We start from the raw sequence: 19,922 nt of genomic DNA on the forward strand, positions 1-19,922 counted from the left end.
CCCATATTGATCGTGGAGGTTGTTTGACCATACTTCACCACGACTGTCATTGTGAACCAGTTCAGATATCGCTTGCCACTGAGTCCGCCCAGATGCGGCCCGGGGCAATCGAATTCAGGTCATAGCGAAGCGTGCTAACCACTGCGCCACGGCTCCACCGCAAGGTTGATTTACGAGCTATGAACACATCTGTCATCATCATCAATTGCTTATATTAAATGCGTATGGAACGCCTACCCAATGCAGAATTTGTCAAAAAAAATAAAACTTAGAAATATGGTGATGTATAATCTCTCATGTTATATTTTCCGGGGCTACCCACAATCCGTCCAACCCCTCCTTTATATTTACGCGCCTCCCTCCTATTCCTATTCTCCTCTGGTATTTTATTTTTCCAGAGCGAAATTCCGGAACCCGGGAATCCCGTTGCGATTGTAACCCTGCGGTTATAGGGACAAACCCTCGTAATACAGAGTGCATGCATCCCTCCCTTGAAGCCAAAACGAATGCATTTTAACAGAACGTTTCAAACGCAATTAATACGAAACACCACTCATTAAATTTCGATTTAAAGCTTTCGTGACTGCAGGGATTCATCTTCTTGGTTCTTTCGGTAAAGTCCGTAGAAGGGAAAAAAAACCATAATAAAGACATATTATTAGGTTTATACGTGAACCAAGAAGATGCACCGCTCATTAGTTAATCGCTACCTTCTGGCCAAAAATGAATGCACGAATGTAAAAAGTATTTAAACATTATTAAAATTACAGTATGAAAATATGACAATTGTAATAAAATTATGTAAATTATATTATTTAAATAATGCTTTCGTACTGTTATTTAAGTAGTCAAATGTTATTTGAATAATACTTGAATTCGTGCACAATATTATAATAATAATATTTCAGCCTGAAAATGGCCCTTTAAAACTTGACCTGTGCGCCACTGACGGTGCAAAGCACGTGGTGGACACTGGGGGCTGTTACCGTAATCCCCCGATTACGAGACACTATGGGAAATAAAACAAGACGCAATTCCCCACTCGTGTGCCGGGTCGTCAATAGATTATTTTTCCGTTTATTTTACAAACTTTATCTTACACATACACACACACTCAGCACACGAACCGCATTATAAGCCGCACTGTTATCGTTAACTTTAACAAAAAGTTATGTGCGAGCATCTCTCGTGATCCAGAGAATACGGCCACAAGCGGCGAGTCGCCCGCCACGATCGCGCTTCGTGCCGTGTTCACTTCTTATTTTGCCCTTTTTAGTTGCGTTTTAAATGCTCGCAGCGAGCAAAGCAAGACGATTTATAATCGATTAGGGACGAGGCAAATCGTCATGAGTGCCGTCGTGCGCCGCTCGCTGTTCGACGCGCGTCGTCTCTATCGCCGAAAGCTCCGAGGCCTAGGTGAGTGGCGCCGCAGTCCAGCGGGGGTCGGGGCGCCTTTCCCGGCAGCGGCTTCTAGTCGAGGGTCGGTGCGGGCGGCAACCGAGTTCGGAGCGAGAGAAAAGTGGCTCACTTTCGCGCGGGAGTTGCGTTAAACGACGCACTTTATGCAGTCAGGCGAGTCGTATATAAACGTGCCGTCGCGTGTGCAAGGTTTAGCTATAGTACGCAGTGATTGCATGTTGTAATATTGTATCGCGATGTCGCAGGATCGGGCGAGAGTTTGCGGGTTCGGAAGGAATTCATCCAGCAGTGGATTTACCACGGCCGCTGAATTATTCTACATTTTATGGTGGTTCAAGCACTGCACTGCTACGAATCCTGTGGCCTCAGTTCGATTCCCGGCCTCGGATAACAACTTGTTAAGCTGCATGGGATTTTTTTACCCTGGGATCTCCTCGAGGTCAACTCGGCCTTAAATAAGTATCTGGCGCGGTGTGAATTAAACGTTGACACAGGGGAGACAAAGGCGGCCGGGCGTGTGGGGTGTGCTCGTCCCATAACTAGGTGCTCACGAACATCACTGTCGTATTTTGTGGGGTTGTTTGTTTACGGAGTGCGAGTATGATGACACTTGGGCACATGCAGAAGGCAATGCAACCACATTTATTGTTGTATTGCACTTCAATGTGCCCACGTCTATGCTCCCCACACATGCCCAACGTGGTGAAATATGCACCGACCAACGTGGTGAAATTTGGTCGAATAACCCTCACGGTGTGGAGAGGGCATCATCATGCAGCAGTGGATCAATATAGGGCTGTGACATTTAAATAAATTACCCTCAACAATTCTTGGTCTTGAGCTAATGTTTTGTCAAACTCGCTGAGATAGCAAGCTACGTCGTCGTTTTCTGTGTATCATTCTTTACGGCGACAATGCGTTTTGTTTATTTACAACGATACATTGAAACAATTAATACTCTACTGCATTGATTACAATAATAAATAAAAATTAGAGATGGTAGCATCAATGAATGTACCTAGTAGCTAAGATAAGATTTACACATGTGTGGGGTTATATTTGTGGATCCAATTATATTCGAGTTTTTTCCTTACGTTTTACTCTTATCCGTGTGTGGATAAAATGCGCGTCTCCACTTGCCACGTGTTTATAATGGAATGATTGATAGACTGCTTAACACCCGTGCAAAAGCGCGGAGAATTGGATCAATGTGCCAGTAATTTCCAGATTACGAGGTTATGTCCGCAAAATCGCGACTGATTGAATTCTCCGCTACTTCTCGCTTACTTTTGTTTTCTGCTCTAAATGGCAGATAATAGGATCGATAATGTTACTTCCACGATACCAATTCTAGGGCGATTTGGGAGTTGTAGCTAGAATAGAAACAGTGGGCAAGAGGAAGTGCATGAGAGGAGATTTCTCTGTATAACTATGCAAGACACGACAATGCTGTCCAACTGCATTTGATTGAATAATAATAGTACATCTTTTTCAGGAAAGCCTCAGTAAAATTTTGACTTAACTTTCGTGACTGCAGGAATTAATGTTCTTTGGTTCTTTCGGTAAAGTCACGTCGATATAAAATAATCAAATACAAATAATACAATAATTTTTGGTTTTATAAAACGCTAACACTCACGACGTTTCGATCGCAACACAAGCGGTCGTCATCAGGCGGAGAAAAATCATTTTTCTATCTACGTGACTTTACCGAAAGAATCAAAGAATATGAAAGCCTCCGTACTTTTGTTTTCTAAACAGTTTTTCACTTGCATGTTTTGTCATTCCATAAATACGTTTTTTTTATTCCATTGATGAGTGTTTTAATTACTCTCTGTATGTGAGTTTAATATGATCTACTTTATGGCCGTGTAGTTGGCTTGCCGATGTCGTATCGTGTACGCAGCCTGCGATAGAAGAAGAAGAATCACTGCTTTTAGTTTTTCCCTGCTGTAATTTGAACTGCTTCAAGCTAATGTTTCCAAAGCCTTGGGCGAACAGCTTCCAACTGTGGATTAATCACCAGATTAGGGATGGCTCTGTTTTGCTGTTTGCACTTTTTGAAAAGGATTAAGAGGCCGCTGGCTTCAAGGCATTAGGCACTAGAAAATTACTGCTTTCGCCACAAGCTAATGCCTGTTTATAGTTTAATTGCCTGATAATGATTTCCTACTAGAACTAAGAATGTTTTTTTCGCCAGATTGGCTGTTTGCTCGACATAGCTCAGTATTTATCAATGTGCTAAAATGTTTAGGAATCTGTTATTATTTGTATGTTTTAATTAGCAGTTCAACGTGCAAATAAGTCCACAAACTTTAACTCCTTTTTACATGCTTGTTTTTGTTAAATAAACGGCTTCATTTTCAACATTCTTTTCTGCAAATTCCACGTATTATAATATGCTTTGCTTCGTAGTTGCTTATGCATGTTATTTTAAATGCAGTATATATGGGCTTTATTTTCTAACCTCAATTGGTTAATATAGAGTAATAGTCCTCCCCCCCCAGATCCACAGCTTAGAAGTGAGGGTTTGCGGCTAATTTAATGGTACATGTTCAATGAAGGGACGAAGGCCCCCTGCCAATTTCTTTCTTAGGATTTTGAAGGCCAGGTCCTTGGACATCACAAAAGCACGACACCATTAAGACTGAACACACACGGGGACACCAACCGGGCTGCAGACAGGGTCCTTTTAGAGGAACATTCTCTGCAAAAGCACCAGCACAAGCACCTATGGACAAAGGCTTCCCCCCCCTCCCCTGTTTTAAACAAAGGCAATTCTTGACACGGCTAAGCGCTCAAATGATGTGAACAAAAAAAAACCCACACTTTTTGTGGATCTTTTCCACACTTTGCTCGAATTAAAGAACTTAATGGGGTTTTTATGCCGTCCCACTTCCTGCCTCATTAACGCACAATACCTCACCTGGCGTCGAGTTGATTTGTCCTCTGTGGCCCCCTTTTTTGAAATGTAGCCTGGGTTGGGACTGAGAGAATGAACTGAGCAGAGAGGCTGTTGTTTTGTGAGCACTGCTAATTGTTGATTGGCAGCCCTTTGTGTTTTCTGGTCCATTTCAGTGGCCTATACAATTTATTAACAAAACCCCATTAAGGATTAATATTACTACAAATCGACGGATATCAATGATAAAGTGTTTGCACAATATATATTTAAATGTAATAAAACAAAAATTGTAAGCAAGCAAAGTATAAAAAACAATACCAAGCTTCGTGCCTCATTATTTTAAAATAACCAATACAGTACACGTTTCCATCATACATAGTTACGTACATACGTGCAGTGTAACAATGAAACCACGAACATTGCCCTCCGCATCCAACCACAACTGTGAAGCTTGGTAACGCACCTCACCGGGGCCTCTCGTCTCCGGCTAATAAAGCGAAGGAATTGTCAGCTCTTACGGCCACCGAAGTGCTGGTGTCGAATGCTGGCGGCCACGTTCATCTCACAAGCGGTCCCACCCTCCATTCACCGCGCCGGCTGCCGGGCACGGAAATCCCCCCCCCCCCCCCAAATTAATAGTCACCTGCAGCTGAGCGGGCCGACTGAGCCTCTGAGTGACGCTCAGAATTAGGGCTGCACCCTGGGGTCGTGAGATCGTCGCCACACAATCCGAGCTCTGTCAATCTCCGCGATCCTTTAATAGAAGCGGGAGCGGTATTAACGGGGGTGACGGCGACGACCGGAGGTTTTGAGCGTCGTTTGCATTCCTCGCTGCCTGCAAAATTAAACTCTTCCTTTTGAGCCCACCCGTAATTACCGACTTTCTCACTGATGCTTTGTTGAATCGTAATTATAGGAATTTTAATTTAAAATTCCAAAGATGTGTTTTTTTTAAAATATATTGTCAGTTTTTAAAACATGTTCCGTTTCAATGAAGGATACACTCTGAACCCTGTAATGGGATCGTGAAGTAAATGTACATGCATGCTTCATCATGTTTTTGTAAATCACACGTTATATTTCAGAAGTATACACTTACAAAAGAATATTGTTCTAGCTCATGTGATGCATTTATAAATTATAACGGTAGCCTCCTGAACAGCACGACTTACACAAAAAAACCAACTTTTTGTACGGCACAATGTAAACACAAGGCAGTACTCATTCCGGCACCTTCCCCAGCGATTCAATGAAGCGTCACATTTCAGGGTTACATCTCAGTTGTAAAATGTATGATGTTTTATTTTTCATCATGTCCTTTGTATTTATTCCTCTTTTGATCTATTTCAATTAAATCATTTTCTTCACTCCATTAGTGCAAATGTAACAGCATAATTTACATAATTGCACACGTCATATAAATTGTTAATCATCTAGTTTCTCACGCGCAATTATATGCGCGTGTTGTGAGTACGAGGATCATTTGCAATCCACGAATCCTCTTTCATTGCTTGTTGAGCTAAAACAATCGATTATAGATTTTGCACGTGAAAATTAAGTTGCAATAATCTTAACCTTGTACCACATGACGTTATAGGTCTTTTGGAAACGCGGATGGACGTCGAGAGATTTTCATCCACTCATCCAGAGAGTGGCGTGGAGGTGACGCCGATGCTGAAGCATTTGGTGTCTAAAATCAAGGCCACTGGACCCATATCGACAGCGGAATACATGCGAGAGGTCCTGACCAACCCCGCAAAGGCAGGTCACGCGATGTTTTTTATATAACCGTCACAAGAGCATATTTGATTTGTACATGAAATCCACAGCATTCTTGTCTGTCAGAACAAAAATCTCAATGTTTCAGTAGATGTAAATATATCAGCCAAGTCAGCCGAAACTTCAAGTTCTTGTTTTCTTAGCGTCCGTGACACGCGTTATTATTTTTTTAATTAACCTGCCTGTTTTTTACAAGCTCATTGAAGGAGAAAGTTTATAATTTAATTATTACTCGAATTTTTATTCTGAAAACACGCTTGTGCTTTTTTCCATTAACTGATGAAGGCGAGCGTTGTGTACACGTCTAGGTGCAGTAAGTACACTTTGCACGGGTGTTGTGAATTGTTTTGGGTGCAGAGCACAGCGGATTAAACCACGTTTTCTTGTATGTGATGATATGATTCGAATTCTTTTGCAGGGATACTATATCCACCACGACATGCTTGGAGAGCGTGGCGATTTTATTACATCCCCAGAGATCAGCCAGATATTTGGAGAGGTACACAAGCGTCTTGTGTTTTCCACAACTACATTGAATGAACACTTTGCTGTAGCTAAGCTTCGTATGATACACAAGTGGGCATCCCCGTCCTATTGATGGGGTGATATGAAACTCACGTGAAACTTATTTGGCTCGCCCAATCCCACATGCCTATCTGTTGTATGATTTTGACACTTGACTTGCCTTACTACGCATTGAGATGTAAATCCCAGACGGGATAAACAATGCCGGTTAAAATGTCTTTTTTTCTCTTGAGAATGTCATTGTCCGTTCAATAAACTAAACATCGTAAGCTTGCAAGTTCAATTTCTTTCTTTAAAATTTTATTGAGCAGTTTCGGAGAAGCTCCTTTTGACAAAGATGCAGATTGTCTACTCATCATGGAGATGGGCCACGGTCAGCAATGATGTGTGGTTGTGGATCTTCTTTTTGTCATCCGTTGGGCCTCAGCTGGTGGCTGTGTGGTGCGTGAGCGAGTGGGTGGCTGCTGGGAAGCCCCCTTCTCTTCGTCTGGTGGAGCTTGGCCCAGGACGTGGCAGCCTGGCCAGTGATGTGCTCCGGGTTTGTCCTCCCCTTTAAACCAGTTCCCGCATCTTCGATTAGCACAGTTAGCTATGTATGGTGCGAAAGAAGTTCAACATACATACATACATGCAAATGCACATCACAATCCTCATCAACAACATGAAATACATCACCTAAAGTTATTTCACCCAAGACTGCGGTAACATAGGTTAGTGTTGAACAATAAGTGAAATATATTGGTTTTCAAAAATGTTTGAATTTATTACACCATTGAAACACACACACACAGGTTCTAACAATGAGGTCCATAAATCAAAAGCTTTGTGATTATTCCATATATATATGGGTCTCTGTGAGTCCAAGGGTCTATGTGAGGCTGATGATCTCTATGTTAATCACTGGGTCTATATGCGAATCTACGGTTTTCTACGAAAATCTCTGTCGTTGATTCTTAAATTCCCCGCAGTGTGAACAAGAATCCTCCACATCCGTTTTCTGCTCTTTCTAGGTGGTCGAGCAGTTGAGGCAAGTTCTGGACAAAACGGAGGTGGCTCTGCACTTGGTGGAAGTGAGCTCCACATTGAGCGAGGTGCAAGAGCAGGTGCTCATCGGCAGGACGCAAGAGCAGCAGGCGAGCCTGGATTCCCACGCGCAAGCGGAATCTTCCACCTACAAACAACGCGTAACGAGGAGTGGAATTCCAGTCTGCTGGCATCGGAATCTGCAAGATGTGCCAGAAGGTCAACTGTGCCAAATTCATTTAATGTTTCAACAAAGAAAACCAAAGACGCTATTTTTTATTAATATCAACAATCTTACGTAACAGCTTTAAGTAATAACGTTTATTTGACGTGATGTCATTTTTTTTATAGGCTTCACTTTCTTTGTGGCACATGAATTCTTTGATGCGTTGCCCATCCATACGTTCAAGGTTAGTGCGCTTTTGTTTTTGTGTTTTTATGGCTGTGGATCGCTCGTGAAAATGTGCTTAATCGGTACTGTTGTACGACCTGATTTCCATTGCGAGAACCACAATGTAAATAAATAATGCTTGAGTTGCACACCGTACACCACATCAGGAGAAACCACCCATGACTTAATTTCATGCGGCCCTTGGCCACATCATGGGGCCAGTCACTTCGAATTGGCCTGCAAATGATATCTGTCCCTTGCTGAAAGCATATCGGCCACATTAATCAGATACCAGAGGGGAAGGTGTGTGACCTGCCAATGCTTTCTAGTTTTAAAATGCGTTATCACCTGTTATGATTCAAAGTTCTGAGCACCGCAGTCAATACATGCAGACCTAACTGATTAATGCATAGAGTGCTAAGTTTGGTTAATGGATACAGTCTAAATTTTAGTATTGACTAATGTGTGGCTCACAAAAGCTATTTGAAAATGCTATCGGGCAGCTCCAGAATGAAACGTTTCCGTACCTCTGCTCGACACGAGTTGTAAACCTGTGCTTTGTTACTTTTAGCCAGTAATGGGGAAAAAAAACCGACCTAAAAGTGGTGTTGTTTGTACACAGAAAACGGAGCGCGGCTGGAGGGAGGTGATGGTCGACATTGATCCGGAGTTGCCTTTTGGGTTGAGGTTTGTGATGGCTCCAACTCCCAGCTTGGCCTCGAGTGCTCTTGTTCAGGTCAGGTTAAAACACAAAAAAACAATCCCCACTGTCTCGCTTTTGAGATTTCTGTCTTCTGCCATCTCACGTAATTAAGCTGCGTGTAATAATACCTGCATGGGGTTGTCCTGGCCCTTAATTAGGGCCATGGAGGGCTGAACAGGTGGATACATTAGCCAAGCCATGGTTAACTGCCAAATTAACTTAATGCATTTTTACGAAAAGTGATATTCCATGCAGGCCCTTTATAATGAATTTGATTTTGTCGGGATTAACAAAAAATGTTGCTGTGTCGTGGTGTTTTATGTACCAGATTCAGCAGTTGCATGTAATATGGAGTGAGTTGTTGAAAGCTGGGATTCAAGTATTCAGAGATCATGTGTGGGAAAATGCTGCCCTCTGTCGTTTGCAGACTTGTATTGCTCATATTACAAAATCCAAGTACAATAGGTCTACGAGAATGTATCTAACGCTCATTAGATGAGAATATATTAATCTGTCGATGTATGATAGAATAGCAATGGAATAGTGCTGTGCAGGGCTTAATTTCAGCCGGGTCTGTCCAGTCCGGCAACCTTGGATAATATTTATGCGCCCGGCACAACCATGTCCAGTATGCCTGCCGCTACGGCTGTGGCTACCAGTCACGTGCCTTCTCCAGCCGGCCAGCGATCCAGGCAACAACAATATTGAGTAAGTGAGATGTTAAGCTCCGGTGCTGGGTGCGTGGCCACAAGCAGCTGCGCGATTCTTCCGCTCGTCGGACTGCAGGCCGGGGAGGTGCGGGAGCACGTGGAGGTGTGTGCGGAGGCCGCGGTGCTCGTGGCGAACCTGGCCGAGCGCGTGGCCGCACACGGCGGGGGGGCGCTCATCGCCGATTATGGGCACGAGGGCACCGGCACCGACACCTTCCGGGTGAGCTCCCCGCTCTCGCCATGGGACAAAACTGGGCAAAGTGGCGCGGATCCTGCAATTTCATGGTGTTAAGATTTCACTGCTAATTTCATTGTTCCATCCGCACAGTGGTCATCCTCTCCCGGTGCTTTATTTCCTTTGGCTGCCATTTGATTGTAAATTGTATTCATTGGCCATCATTTAAATTGAGCGATGTGTCCTGCCCAAGCCTACTTTATTTCCGTGGCCGTCTGGAACGCTCTTCCGATGTTAGGAAGCCACTGGAGCGATGCACTTTTAAATCTAGATTTAAAACTCATTTCTTTAGAACTGCTTGTTTGTGTTTAGTTTGTTGTCCTTCCACCCGCACCTCCGATTAGCACGGTTGACTACGCACAGTGCGAAAGAAGTTCACCATACATACAAGATGATGTGTCACTTTCATCTTTGATTCAAGTGCCCCTCTTCACTTCTCTTGGTGTAATTATAATTATAATCATATATCTCTACGATTCTTTGCACATATTTCAGCATTGTTCCATTTTCCCATTCACGTGCCATGGAGAGGCCCTCATCCAGCAGTGGATTGGAAAAGAGCTGCACGTGTATATATCGTCATGTCAAATTATACAGTAAACTGTGCACGGTTTTACCTAAACGGGGCATGCGATTTTTCTAATGCATAACCTAGGTTCATTTACAATTAGCAGTCTATGTTATTGAATAATGTGGTAAGCTTTTTAGAGTTGTCTTTTATTGGCGAGCACAGTATAAATGCGATTTGATTCCATCATGTGCCGTGTGCGTAATGTTCCGTGTTTTTGCCTGCCGTGCGTGTGCATGCGTGTGCGCGTGTGTATGCGTGTGCATGCGTGTGCATGCGTGTGCGCGTGTGTATGCGTGTGCATGCGTGTGCATGCGTGTGCGCGTGTGTATGCGTGTGCGCGTGTGCATGCGTGTGCGCGTGTGTATGCGTGTGTATGCGTGTGCATGCGTGTGCATGCGTGTGTGCGTGTGCATGCGTGTGCGCGTGTGTATGCGTGTGTATGCGTGTGTGCGTGTGCATGCGTGTGCGCGTGTGCATGCGTGTGCATGCGTGTGCATGCGTGTGCATGCGTGTGCATGCGTGTGCGCGTGTGCATGCGTGTGCGCGTGTGTATGCGCGCAGGGCTTCCGTGGCCACAAACCGCACCACGTGCTGTGCGCCCCGGGGTTGGCTGACCTGACGGCCGACGTCGACTTTGCATACCTGCGTCGCGCGACCGAGGGCCACGGGGTGACCTGCCTGGGGCCAATCGCCCAGCGAGATTTTCTTCAAAACATGGGCATCGACCTGCGCTTGAAGGTTAGAATTCGGACCCCGATTCGTGCTCAGACATGCTTGGTGTGGCCTAGCAAGGCTCTTTTTCAGTGGTGTAGTGTGGATAGCATGAACCCTCGTGCAAGGAATTGAATGGGACTCCCTGTCCCAATTTCTCCGCCTTATTATTAACTCTGCGTCCACGGCCCATCTGTCCTGTGGGTCTCTGTGCAGTTGCACCCCCTGCACACTTCATAGCAGCTACGTCTCGCTTGCTCCTTGGTTCTACTGTTCCAAGCTAAAGATGACGTGGCATAAGATCACCGCCAATTGCAAATCTCACTTAATTTCCCGTTGCCAAATAGTTTTTTTTTATTCTTACACCTTGAATGCACACTTCATTGCCAGATCCGTGCGTGTCTGTGCTTGTCTGTGTACAGGACACCGCTCTGTAATAAAACAAATTTAATTGTTTTTCCTGGCACAGTGAACTTGGCGCATTTAGCCCTCATTAAACTGAATGACATTTGTCATTGGGATTTATTGCTTTCGTGACTGCAGGAATTAATATTCTTTCAACCTATGTGCGTGACTTTACCGAAAGACCCAAAGAATATTTATGGCTTTGTAAAGTAATTATTTAAAATCACAAAGTTATGCTAATTATAAATACATGTGTGCTTTATTTATCCGAGTAAACATCATTAAGTAATTTCATTAAGATTTTTCACGTCGGTCCTGCCGTGGGATGATTTTCCATGTAACAGGAGTTATTTGAGTTGATAGAGATTTTAACCAGACACAATATAAGTCTAAGCCAGTTAATTGGATGTCATTAAGGTTCATTAACTGGCTTAGACTTATATTGTGTCTGGTTAAAATCTCTATCAACTCAAATAACTCCTGTTACATATAGATATAAACATAAACAGACATACAAACCACAACACAAAACTTGACTGGGATAGCATATGTTATAAATTTGACCTTTCGAACAGGGCTTGATTTATCACCGATTCTTTTTTTGGGTTGCTCGTAAACTGTAATAGGTGGCACGTGACTAGTGGCGACAGCCATAGTGAGATGTTTATACTGGATGCAGTGTGCTGCGTGCGTGCTTTCCGGTTCAGCGACCCGGACTGAAATTATTCCCTGCTTATGAATATCGTTCTCAGCCTCTTTTCTCGCTTGCCATCCATTTGAAGTGCGGGTGATGTATTCTCACGGTGTTGTCATTTATCTACAAACAAAGGGCATCCTTTTTCCCCATACATTTCCTTCCATACTCATCCCCTTCAACTGGTTGCGGTTCGCTGGGTCTGGAAATATTTTCCAGGTCGTCGACTTGGACCGGCCCGGTTGGTATTATGCCCTGCTTCTGTGAGGAATGTTTGCGGCGGCATCTTGTAGCGCTTGACATTCGAAGTGCGAGTGATGTATTGACGCAGAGTTGCGATTTAGCTACGCGCCAGCGGAACCCCTTTCACACGCTTTCCTTTCTTGCCCCGGGGCTCGCGTGCTGGAGAGCCGGCTCTCAGGAGTTGTTTGTGGCCTCCAGGGCACGGCACCTGTGGAGGTAGTGAAGATCCTCACGCAGTGCCACGCCGATGCGTGTGCCCGCCTTATCGGCTTATCGCCCTGAAAGTGTGTTTGTCAACAAGCACCGGGACTTGTTGTGACAACAGAGGAAGGAGCCAAGAAATGAAAAGGAAAGAACAAAAAAATCATTAAGATGCCACCTCTCGGAAAAGTGTCACATTATATTGTAAGCACTTGTGTTCGTTTCCCGAAGCTATTTAAATTATTTTAACTTAATGAAGCCGATTTTACTTAAAATCATGTATGCAGGTAAAGTAATTCATTATTTACGTTTATTGATCTAAAGCTAATGCGTTTGTGAAACATACAGTTTAACAGTAAAGCATTTCTTCTCAACACAGTGACTTGTAGAAATCTGGGCCAAGAAAGGATATGCACGCATGGAGGAATAGATATATGCACAGGAGGAAAATATTTACGTGCACACCTTGTATAAATAATTATTACAGTAATGCCCAGGTGAACCCAGGAATTTACATGAGTCTTGAGACTCCCAGGAGGGTCCTGCTTTGAAATGTTTGGCCAATTCCACGAATTAGTGTTTGACGTACGGTATAAAACCGGAGTACCCAGAGAAAACCACACTCGTACGTTGGGATAACACTCGAAGCTCCGCACATTTGGATTCCACCCGCTTGCTGTACCTGCCATCTCTTGGTCACCTCACAGCCTCAGTGGGTTGGGAGTTTCATAAATGTGTGCGGTCCACCACCCCTCGCCCTCAAAGCACCGGATTGCAGGTGTGTGCTTCACCCCCACACTGGGCTCACCTCTCGTGCTTATCGTGAAGACCAGTTTTCATATTGCACTTAGCTATTGAATTTCTTAATGCGAGGTATTCACCAGCACAAAGCATGCCCACAATGGTGGAGCTGAGAGCTTCCCTACTCCGGCATCTCATATTCTCCCTCCGTCTCTCGGAGCCGAACAAACATTCTGACACGGCAAAAGGGCCTCGCAATGCTCGTTCGGAACGCAGCTCAGCTTACAGCGTGGCCTCATCAGTGGACCCGATGGGAACAATGCAGCGAAGAGCTTATGGATCATTCATATTTGTGCCGGTCGATGCTGTTATAGGATAGAGGCTGGAATTTACATCAGGGTTCAATTGGTCTGTGTGAGTGTGTGAGTGATCATAGCCCGAGAGACTCTACATTTATAATACAGATGTTAATGATTTGCTTCCCACCACCCCCCACTTGCGATTCAGTGAATTTCCAAGATTCAGGGATGCATATTTTCAAATAAAGGATCGATCGTTGTATCGGTTGTGACACCTTTCCCATTGTTTTATAGATTGCGTTCTCGGTATCATTTCACGAAGCGAATAATCCTAAAAGGAACTCTTGCAGGGCAGTGCAAGCACCCATGTTCGAGAATGTTCAGCGGAGGTGGATATCACAGGACTACTTCCGAGATATCATCAAGCGACTTCTTATCCAAACGAGGGGGCAGCCACTTTCCCACCTGCCCTGCTTACAAAGTAGTGTTCATCGCATTGCAGTCAAACTGAATTTTTAAAATGACAGACCTTGAATTTACACAAATTAACTGCAGAGCAATATAAAATGTGGTGGGTTTTTTGCGTGCGGTCTGGTGACTGGGCAAAGACGAACTCACTACACTGGAACACCCAGTTCATCATGGGTAGTTGCCCGGAATCTAACCCAGGATTTCGGTGGTGCCAACATTGCCACGGTAATGTGGAAGTTCTCTCCGGCTCGCCCAAGGCTTGGTACTGTAAACAAGTGCCCCTCCAACTCGTTTGTGCGGCATACTTTTTTAATTATGCATATTTCACTCAACCCTCACAAACTTTGCACGTGATATTTTTGTGTCACCAGTAGCTGAAAAAGGGGGGTGATGTCTGTGCAGGGTCAAGAGGGGACATGTCGTCCATTGGTTCCTATGTCCAGAGGCAGCCTGGAAAATGAGGGCTCTAGCCCGTGGCACACATTCTTGAACTCTCATAAACCCTCGTTCCAACTTTAGCACATCCTCGTTATTTTTTCATGTCAATTTTTGTTTTCTTCCAAATGTCATTCTTCACATTGGCCAATATTGTGTAACAATACTGGGTATGATTAAGGCACAGCAAAAGGTTGTTTGGCAGACACTAAAATTGCAATATTTATTGTGTAGCATTGAAACATTAAATATTAAATCTTCTGTGATGTCATTGCAATGCATCAGTGATGTCATGGAAGGTGCTCACCTTTTAAACAAATGGTTGAACATTGGGGGTGGCCATACAACACTTTACCCTGCCCCTCCCATCCCCTGCACTCCCCCAATCACCCCACAGTAGTTTGATCAATTGTCCTGATGCTATGTCAGGATTCAATAATAATATTTTTTGTCTTTTTTTTACCATTATCATTTGTGTTCTCATTTTTTGTCTGCCTTGCATGGTCGTGTTTAGTTTTGTTCGCTGCATTGACTTTACGTTGTAATTGGCATATAACTTGCATATATATTCTTTGGGTCTTTCGGTAAAGTCACGTAGATAGGTTCAAAGAAAATGAATAAAAACTACAACGTTTCGATCGCAACACAAGCGTGCGTCTTCCTGATGACGACCGCTTGTGTTGCGATCGAAACGTCGTAGTTTTTTGTTATTTTCTTTGAACCTTTCTATGTGACTCTACTGAAAGACACACATAATTAGAATTCCTCCAGTCACGAAAGCTTTAAGTCAAGATTTAACTCGCATATACTTTGCATAAGTCATGAGGTGTAAGTTTTCATGCGCTCAAATCTGGTGCATGAGCAAAATAATTGATATTACTTCAGCAATCGATGCATTGTTACTTGTCTACTCAGGGTTCGCGATCTTCTCAGTCTTGAAAAACCTCCATAGACAGCACCGGGTGGTCTCTGCCTTATTTTCAAACTCAGATTCTGCTGCGAAACGCGGGTGACGCCGAGACTCGCCGGCGATTGCTGGCCGGCTACGAGATGCTGATGAGCCCGGAGAAGATGGGCACGCGATTCAAGTTCTTCTCCTTGGTTCCGAGTGCACGATTGTCTCCCGGCCCGACTCGGGAACCTACAAAGAGCCCAGCGCCACCACCCGTGCCAGGTTTCAGTGAACTCGTCATGAAATGACCTGCAAAAGTCCTGTTTGCATTTGCACATCTTTTGTAACTCTACCGTGTTTTACAACTCGCCCACCACTGGATGGAGGCCTACCGATGCCTTTCACTTATGGAGGTTTGGCACTTATTCGTAGCTGGGCGGTGGTGGTGTATGTCTGTAATCCTAGACTGTAGAGGTGAGTGTTCGTGGATCACACAAACGTTGTGAAACTCCCTTGTGGACTCCCACATATTTAAATGTGGACCCCACCTATTCAGGCTGTAAGGGATAGTGTGTTGCCACCTTACATGCGTGGGTTTTCTCCGGTTGCTCTGGTTTCCTCCCACATGTAAACACTGATTAATTGACTGAAAAGATCTTAACATATGGAGAACCGCAGAGCTCAGGCAATTGTTGGCACTGGCTGGGCACGTGGTTGCCTTACTCATCACTGATATTAGGCATGGTTGGGAATCAAACTCGGGTCGCCGAGTTAATAACATAGCGCGCGAATGACTGCACCACCACTTGACTCAGACTTCCATTTCTGTGAACCCATCAAATAGAGTACAACTATAACATTCTAAAATGTACAATGCAAATGTAAAGGAGTGGAAGGTCACTTCCAAAGATTAACATAAGTCTCACTGCTCTGTTATTTATTTGAGTGTTTGATAATGAGAACACAAAAAAACCTGCTTTTAAAACCACTCGCCAACTGACGTGTTCTTCTGATTTGTTCAAACGCAGTGCGTTTTAAGTTTCAAGCAGCGCACAATCATGTGTCCAAAGCACAAGCCTCTGTGCATTTTGCAGAAATATTCAGCATTTCTTGAAGAAGTGCATTGTGGTCCTCTTGCCTTAGGTCACCATCGAAATAAATTTGAGTAAATGTGACCGACTGCAAGGCAGCAGTGCACAGAGTTGGACCACTTTGGACCTGGTTATCTCCATACGACTGTTCGGGGAAGTCTGTGTTCCGACCTGCGCTCTTATTCTCTTATATGATGGGATTTTCTCATCATGTACAGATTTCATTCATGTCACACTTGCATAACTTTTACCGAGGCCTCCGTTTCACGTAACTTGCAGCCTCAAAATTTGACGGCGTTGTGAAAAGTGAACTCTGGAGAAACGCACGAAATAAACGACTAACAATAAATACTGATCGTGTTTATGTGTTTGGTAGAAGAGGACTTCGATAGAGATATTGATTAAATTGAAGCTGGAATTGGCATGGACTTCATTCCTAAATTGGCAGCAACACAGGCAACAAAATACAGCTTAGCCTAATCCGTTTAAACTGCAAAGAGCTCATTATTATAATTCTAGTACAACTTGTGCTATATATCAGTTGTTGTGCTTCTGGTACAACTGCATGTCAATTACAATGTGATTACACCAATGGTATCGGGAAAACGTACACAATTCAGGGCCAGTCTTTGTTGTACATGATGTTTGAAATGTAATTCTTTGACTTTTTAGACAGTTGTGTACACGCATGTGACTACGTCACGTGGCGAGGTTGGAATTGTTTACAGAGAACCTACGGGTACAATCCTGATGTTAGGCCCAAAGTATTTCCATGTGTAGGTAAACGCCACGGCGATAATTGTTGATTAAAAAAATTCCTGAGTACATTGAGTTCTTGTGGATGCCTGCCTGGATAACCATTCTATGTTACTCTATCACACCACCTTTTGTGAGGGGTGTCAACGGTTTACCCTCCCTCCCAGCAACGTGGGGAATTGTCACAGTTCAGCGTCATAATTTTATTGACGAATTCAATGTTTTGCTATCTCGCTTGTTTTGGTTCTCATTTCGTTTTCTCTCGTGTGTTCATGTCGCTTTCATGAGCCCATTTGTAGCGGCAGTACATTCGCACGCAATTTTCAAATATCGTAAATGATCAATTCTTGCGCGCGCAATTCGATGCCGTGTACCATGAGAGCCTTCACGAACCGCGTTGACCCTGCAATGGGGAAGCATGGTAATACAATCCCCATAGCCGGCACGGCATGGGGAGGGAGCCCTATATACAGCCCCGAATTGACGAAGCTTTGAAAAAAATTGCGAGCCTTAAGAACTGATATCAATTGACGAATCCACGCATCACCACGCCCTCTGCTTTACACTGATCGGTGTAACAACCATTCACCAAGTTATCCTGCAGGTGGCACCAAGCCAAAGCCCTTTCTGTAGGGAGAAAATGTCAAAAGCACATTCAGCCTTGATTTGCAATGGCACTGCAAGCTTTATTATTTTTCTTACTGGCATCTCACACATGAGTTTCAAATGGCAGTATCCAGTTCAGCAGAGGTATGTTGTTAAACAAGCATCGTAATTAATCTCAACAGTGGTATTGCATGATTTTCTTATAAGTGTAACAAATAAGAAAAAACAGGAACAACTTAGCAAAGTCAAAACCTGTAGTTCGGATGCATCTTGTCCCACTCACCGATGTTCAATAGCATGACCCACTTTCAAACATATTGCTTGCTTATCACAGTGGTTTTGCTGTGATTGGGCAATGTTTAGAAAGTAGAGCAGCCATGATCAATACAGGTGAAATCGTTAATCTCAACAGTTGTGTTGCGTTATCGTGTGAAAAGTTAAAAAGACAGCACGCGAATCGCCGTTCGTGAAGTCAAAGCCCGTTTTAAGTGGCAGCTTGTCCAATCCAACTCGTCAATGCTCAATAACGATGACCTAGTTTGAAACGTATTCCTAGATTTTAAATGTGTGTTGCACAACAGTGGGTAATTCTAAGAAGGGGGACATCTGTGAGCAATCATCCAGAAGTGAAATGGTGTTGCCGTGGAGATTCGTGTTTGGTATCGGACACGTTCAAGATTATGGACCACACACTCAATTATTAAAATTCATTAAAGACAGACACGTAATTGAGATGTTTTTTCGATAGATTATTTTTTTATGTATTTTAAGTTCAAATGTGGAATGCTTTCATCTCTGTCCAAATTAATGCATTGGTCGTTAAACTCTGTCCGTGTCTTCAGATCCAATTTCTGTGGTTCCATTGTAACACAGGCGTGCACTGTCAGACTGAAATAACCTTTCTCTCTCGTGATCCAATATATTGTTGCGATTCCGGGCCACGTTTTTATTCAAGACGTGCTTCCCGTATTAACATTGTTGTCAATGTTGTGATCGTTAATGGTTGGAAAGTATCACGTGAACCTATTACACGTGGCATTAATCACAATCATTGTTTTTCACACAATCAATTTGATGCATGTATCGTACATTTAAGCACTGATTCAATAATAATTGTATTGTGAATTATTCGCTTGTGTGTGAAAAAACAAAACATGGAAATGAGAATGTGTAAGTTATTTGGTCATGCTGCGTTGCTATTGTGGTACACAAACACAAATATGAATAAAAGCAACAATTAAAAACTCAACACATTCGTCAATAACACTGTGGCCTTCAAATGAAAGATGTCGGTGACATTTCAGGAAATGGTTCTTAATATAACATAAAATAATTTAACCATACGATGTTTTAAAAAAAGTTTTGCTGGCTGGCTGGCTGGCTTCCTGGCTGGCTGGCGCGTTGAGCCGGGTTCGTGCGTCGCGTTGATGTCACACATCATTCCCTCCACCCCAGCCGTGGTTCTCGGGCCACTGCCCGATACGTTGACTTATATTTAATTTAAAGGCAGTATTGTTGACGATTGTGTTAAGTTTTTGTTGACATGAGAATTAGGTACTCGGTGGTTGTTGCGTCACAGGTGGTGGCGGCTTGGGGAGGCTTTCATCCAGCAGTGGATTGACCATGGCCGATGATCATGATGGGCACGAGAATCAGATGTGGGATCAATTTGGAACCACTAGGCTCAGTGCATGTTTTAGAATGGTGGAACAGCTGTTGTGTTTTTTTAACTGCCACCTTCGTAAATATCAGATATTTGTCATGTTTAAAAGAAAATGTGTTTGTTGTTTTCAAGTTTATACGTTGCGCCGTTTGTTTATAGCTTTGACTCTTGCATTATTTTGACAACAGATATGCTTCGGCATAAATGCAGAGGGTAAATCTTGATAGCTATGAAATATAATATTAAAAATAGAGCAAAAGCCTTAACGTTCGTATAACTACATTCTAGAAAACTGCAAGGTTGACATTGCAAGTTTATATTTAAAAAAAATATTAAAAGGATACCTGATTATTTCATCTGCAGTACCCCAATAGTGGCATGAATTGCCAGATACAAAATGTATTTCTTCTGTGTAAACTGATAAGAATATATCTAAAATCGTGACAATCGTTA

General features: G+C 43.4%; 1 protein-coding gene across 1 annotated transcript; it reads left to right on the top strand.

Annotated features, from left to right (window-relative positions):
* The first annotated feature begins 1,141 nt into the window (after positions 1–1,141).
* On the top strand, positions 1,142–19,310 carry NDUFAF7 (NADH:ubiquinone oxidoreductase complex assembly factor 7). The gene is made up of 10 exons (XM_078868281.1): positions 1,142–1,416; positions 5,922–6,085; positions 6,522–6,602; positions 7,056–7,166; positions 7,639–7,870; positions 8,003–8,061; positions 8,665–8,778; positions 9,532–9,675; positions 10,823–10,999; positions 15,452–19,310. Exons 1-10 carry the CDS (start codon positions 1,347–1,349, stop codon positions 15,659–15,661), a joined length of 1,362 nt encoding a protein of 453 aa, XP_078724407.1. The 5' UTR covers positions 1,142–1,346; the 3' UTR covers positions 15,662–19,310.
* The last annotated feature ends 612 nt before the right edge of the window (positions 19,311–19,922 follow it).

The sequence above is a fragment of the Lampetra fluviatilis genome, chromosome 25 (assembly GCF_964198595.1).
Source record: "Lampetra fluviatilis chromosome 25, kcLamFluv1.1, whole genome shotgun sequence".
Classification (NCBI taxonomy): Eukaryota; Metazoa; Chordata; class Hyperoartia; order Petromyzontiformes; family Petromyzontidae; genus Lampetra; species Lampetra fluviatilis.

Excerpts from the sequence above, each read along its gene's own strand:
- NDUFAF7 (XM_078868281.1), top strand. The coding sequence starts at position 1,347 with ATGAGTGCCGTCGTGCGCCGCTCGCTGTTCGACGCGCGTCGTCTCTAT. Across the intron at positions 6,086-6,521 it reads TCCTGACCAACCCCGCAAAG|GGATACTATATCCACCACGA; the intron begins GCAGGTCACGCG and ends ATTCTTTTGCAG. Across the intron at positions 8,062-8,664 it reads TGCCCATCCATACGTTCAAG|AAAACGGAGCGCGGCTGGAG; the intron begins GTTAGTGCGCTT and ends GTTTGTACACAG.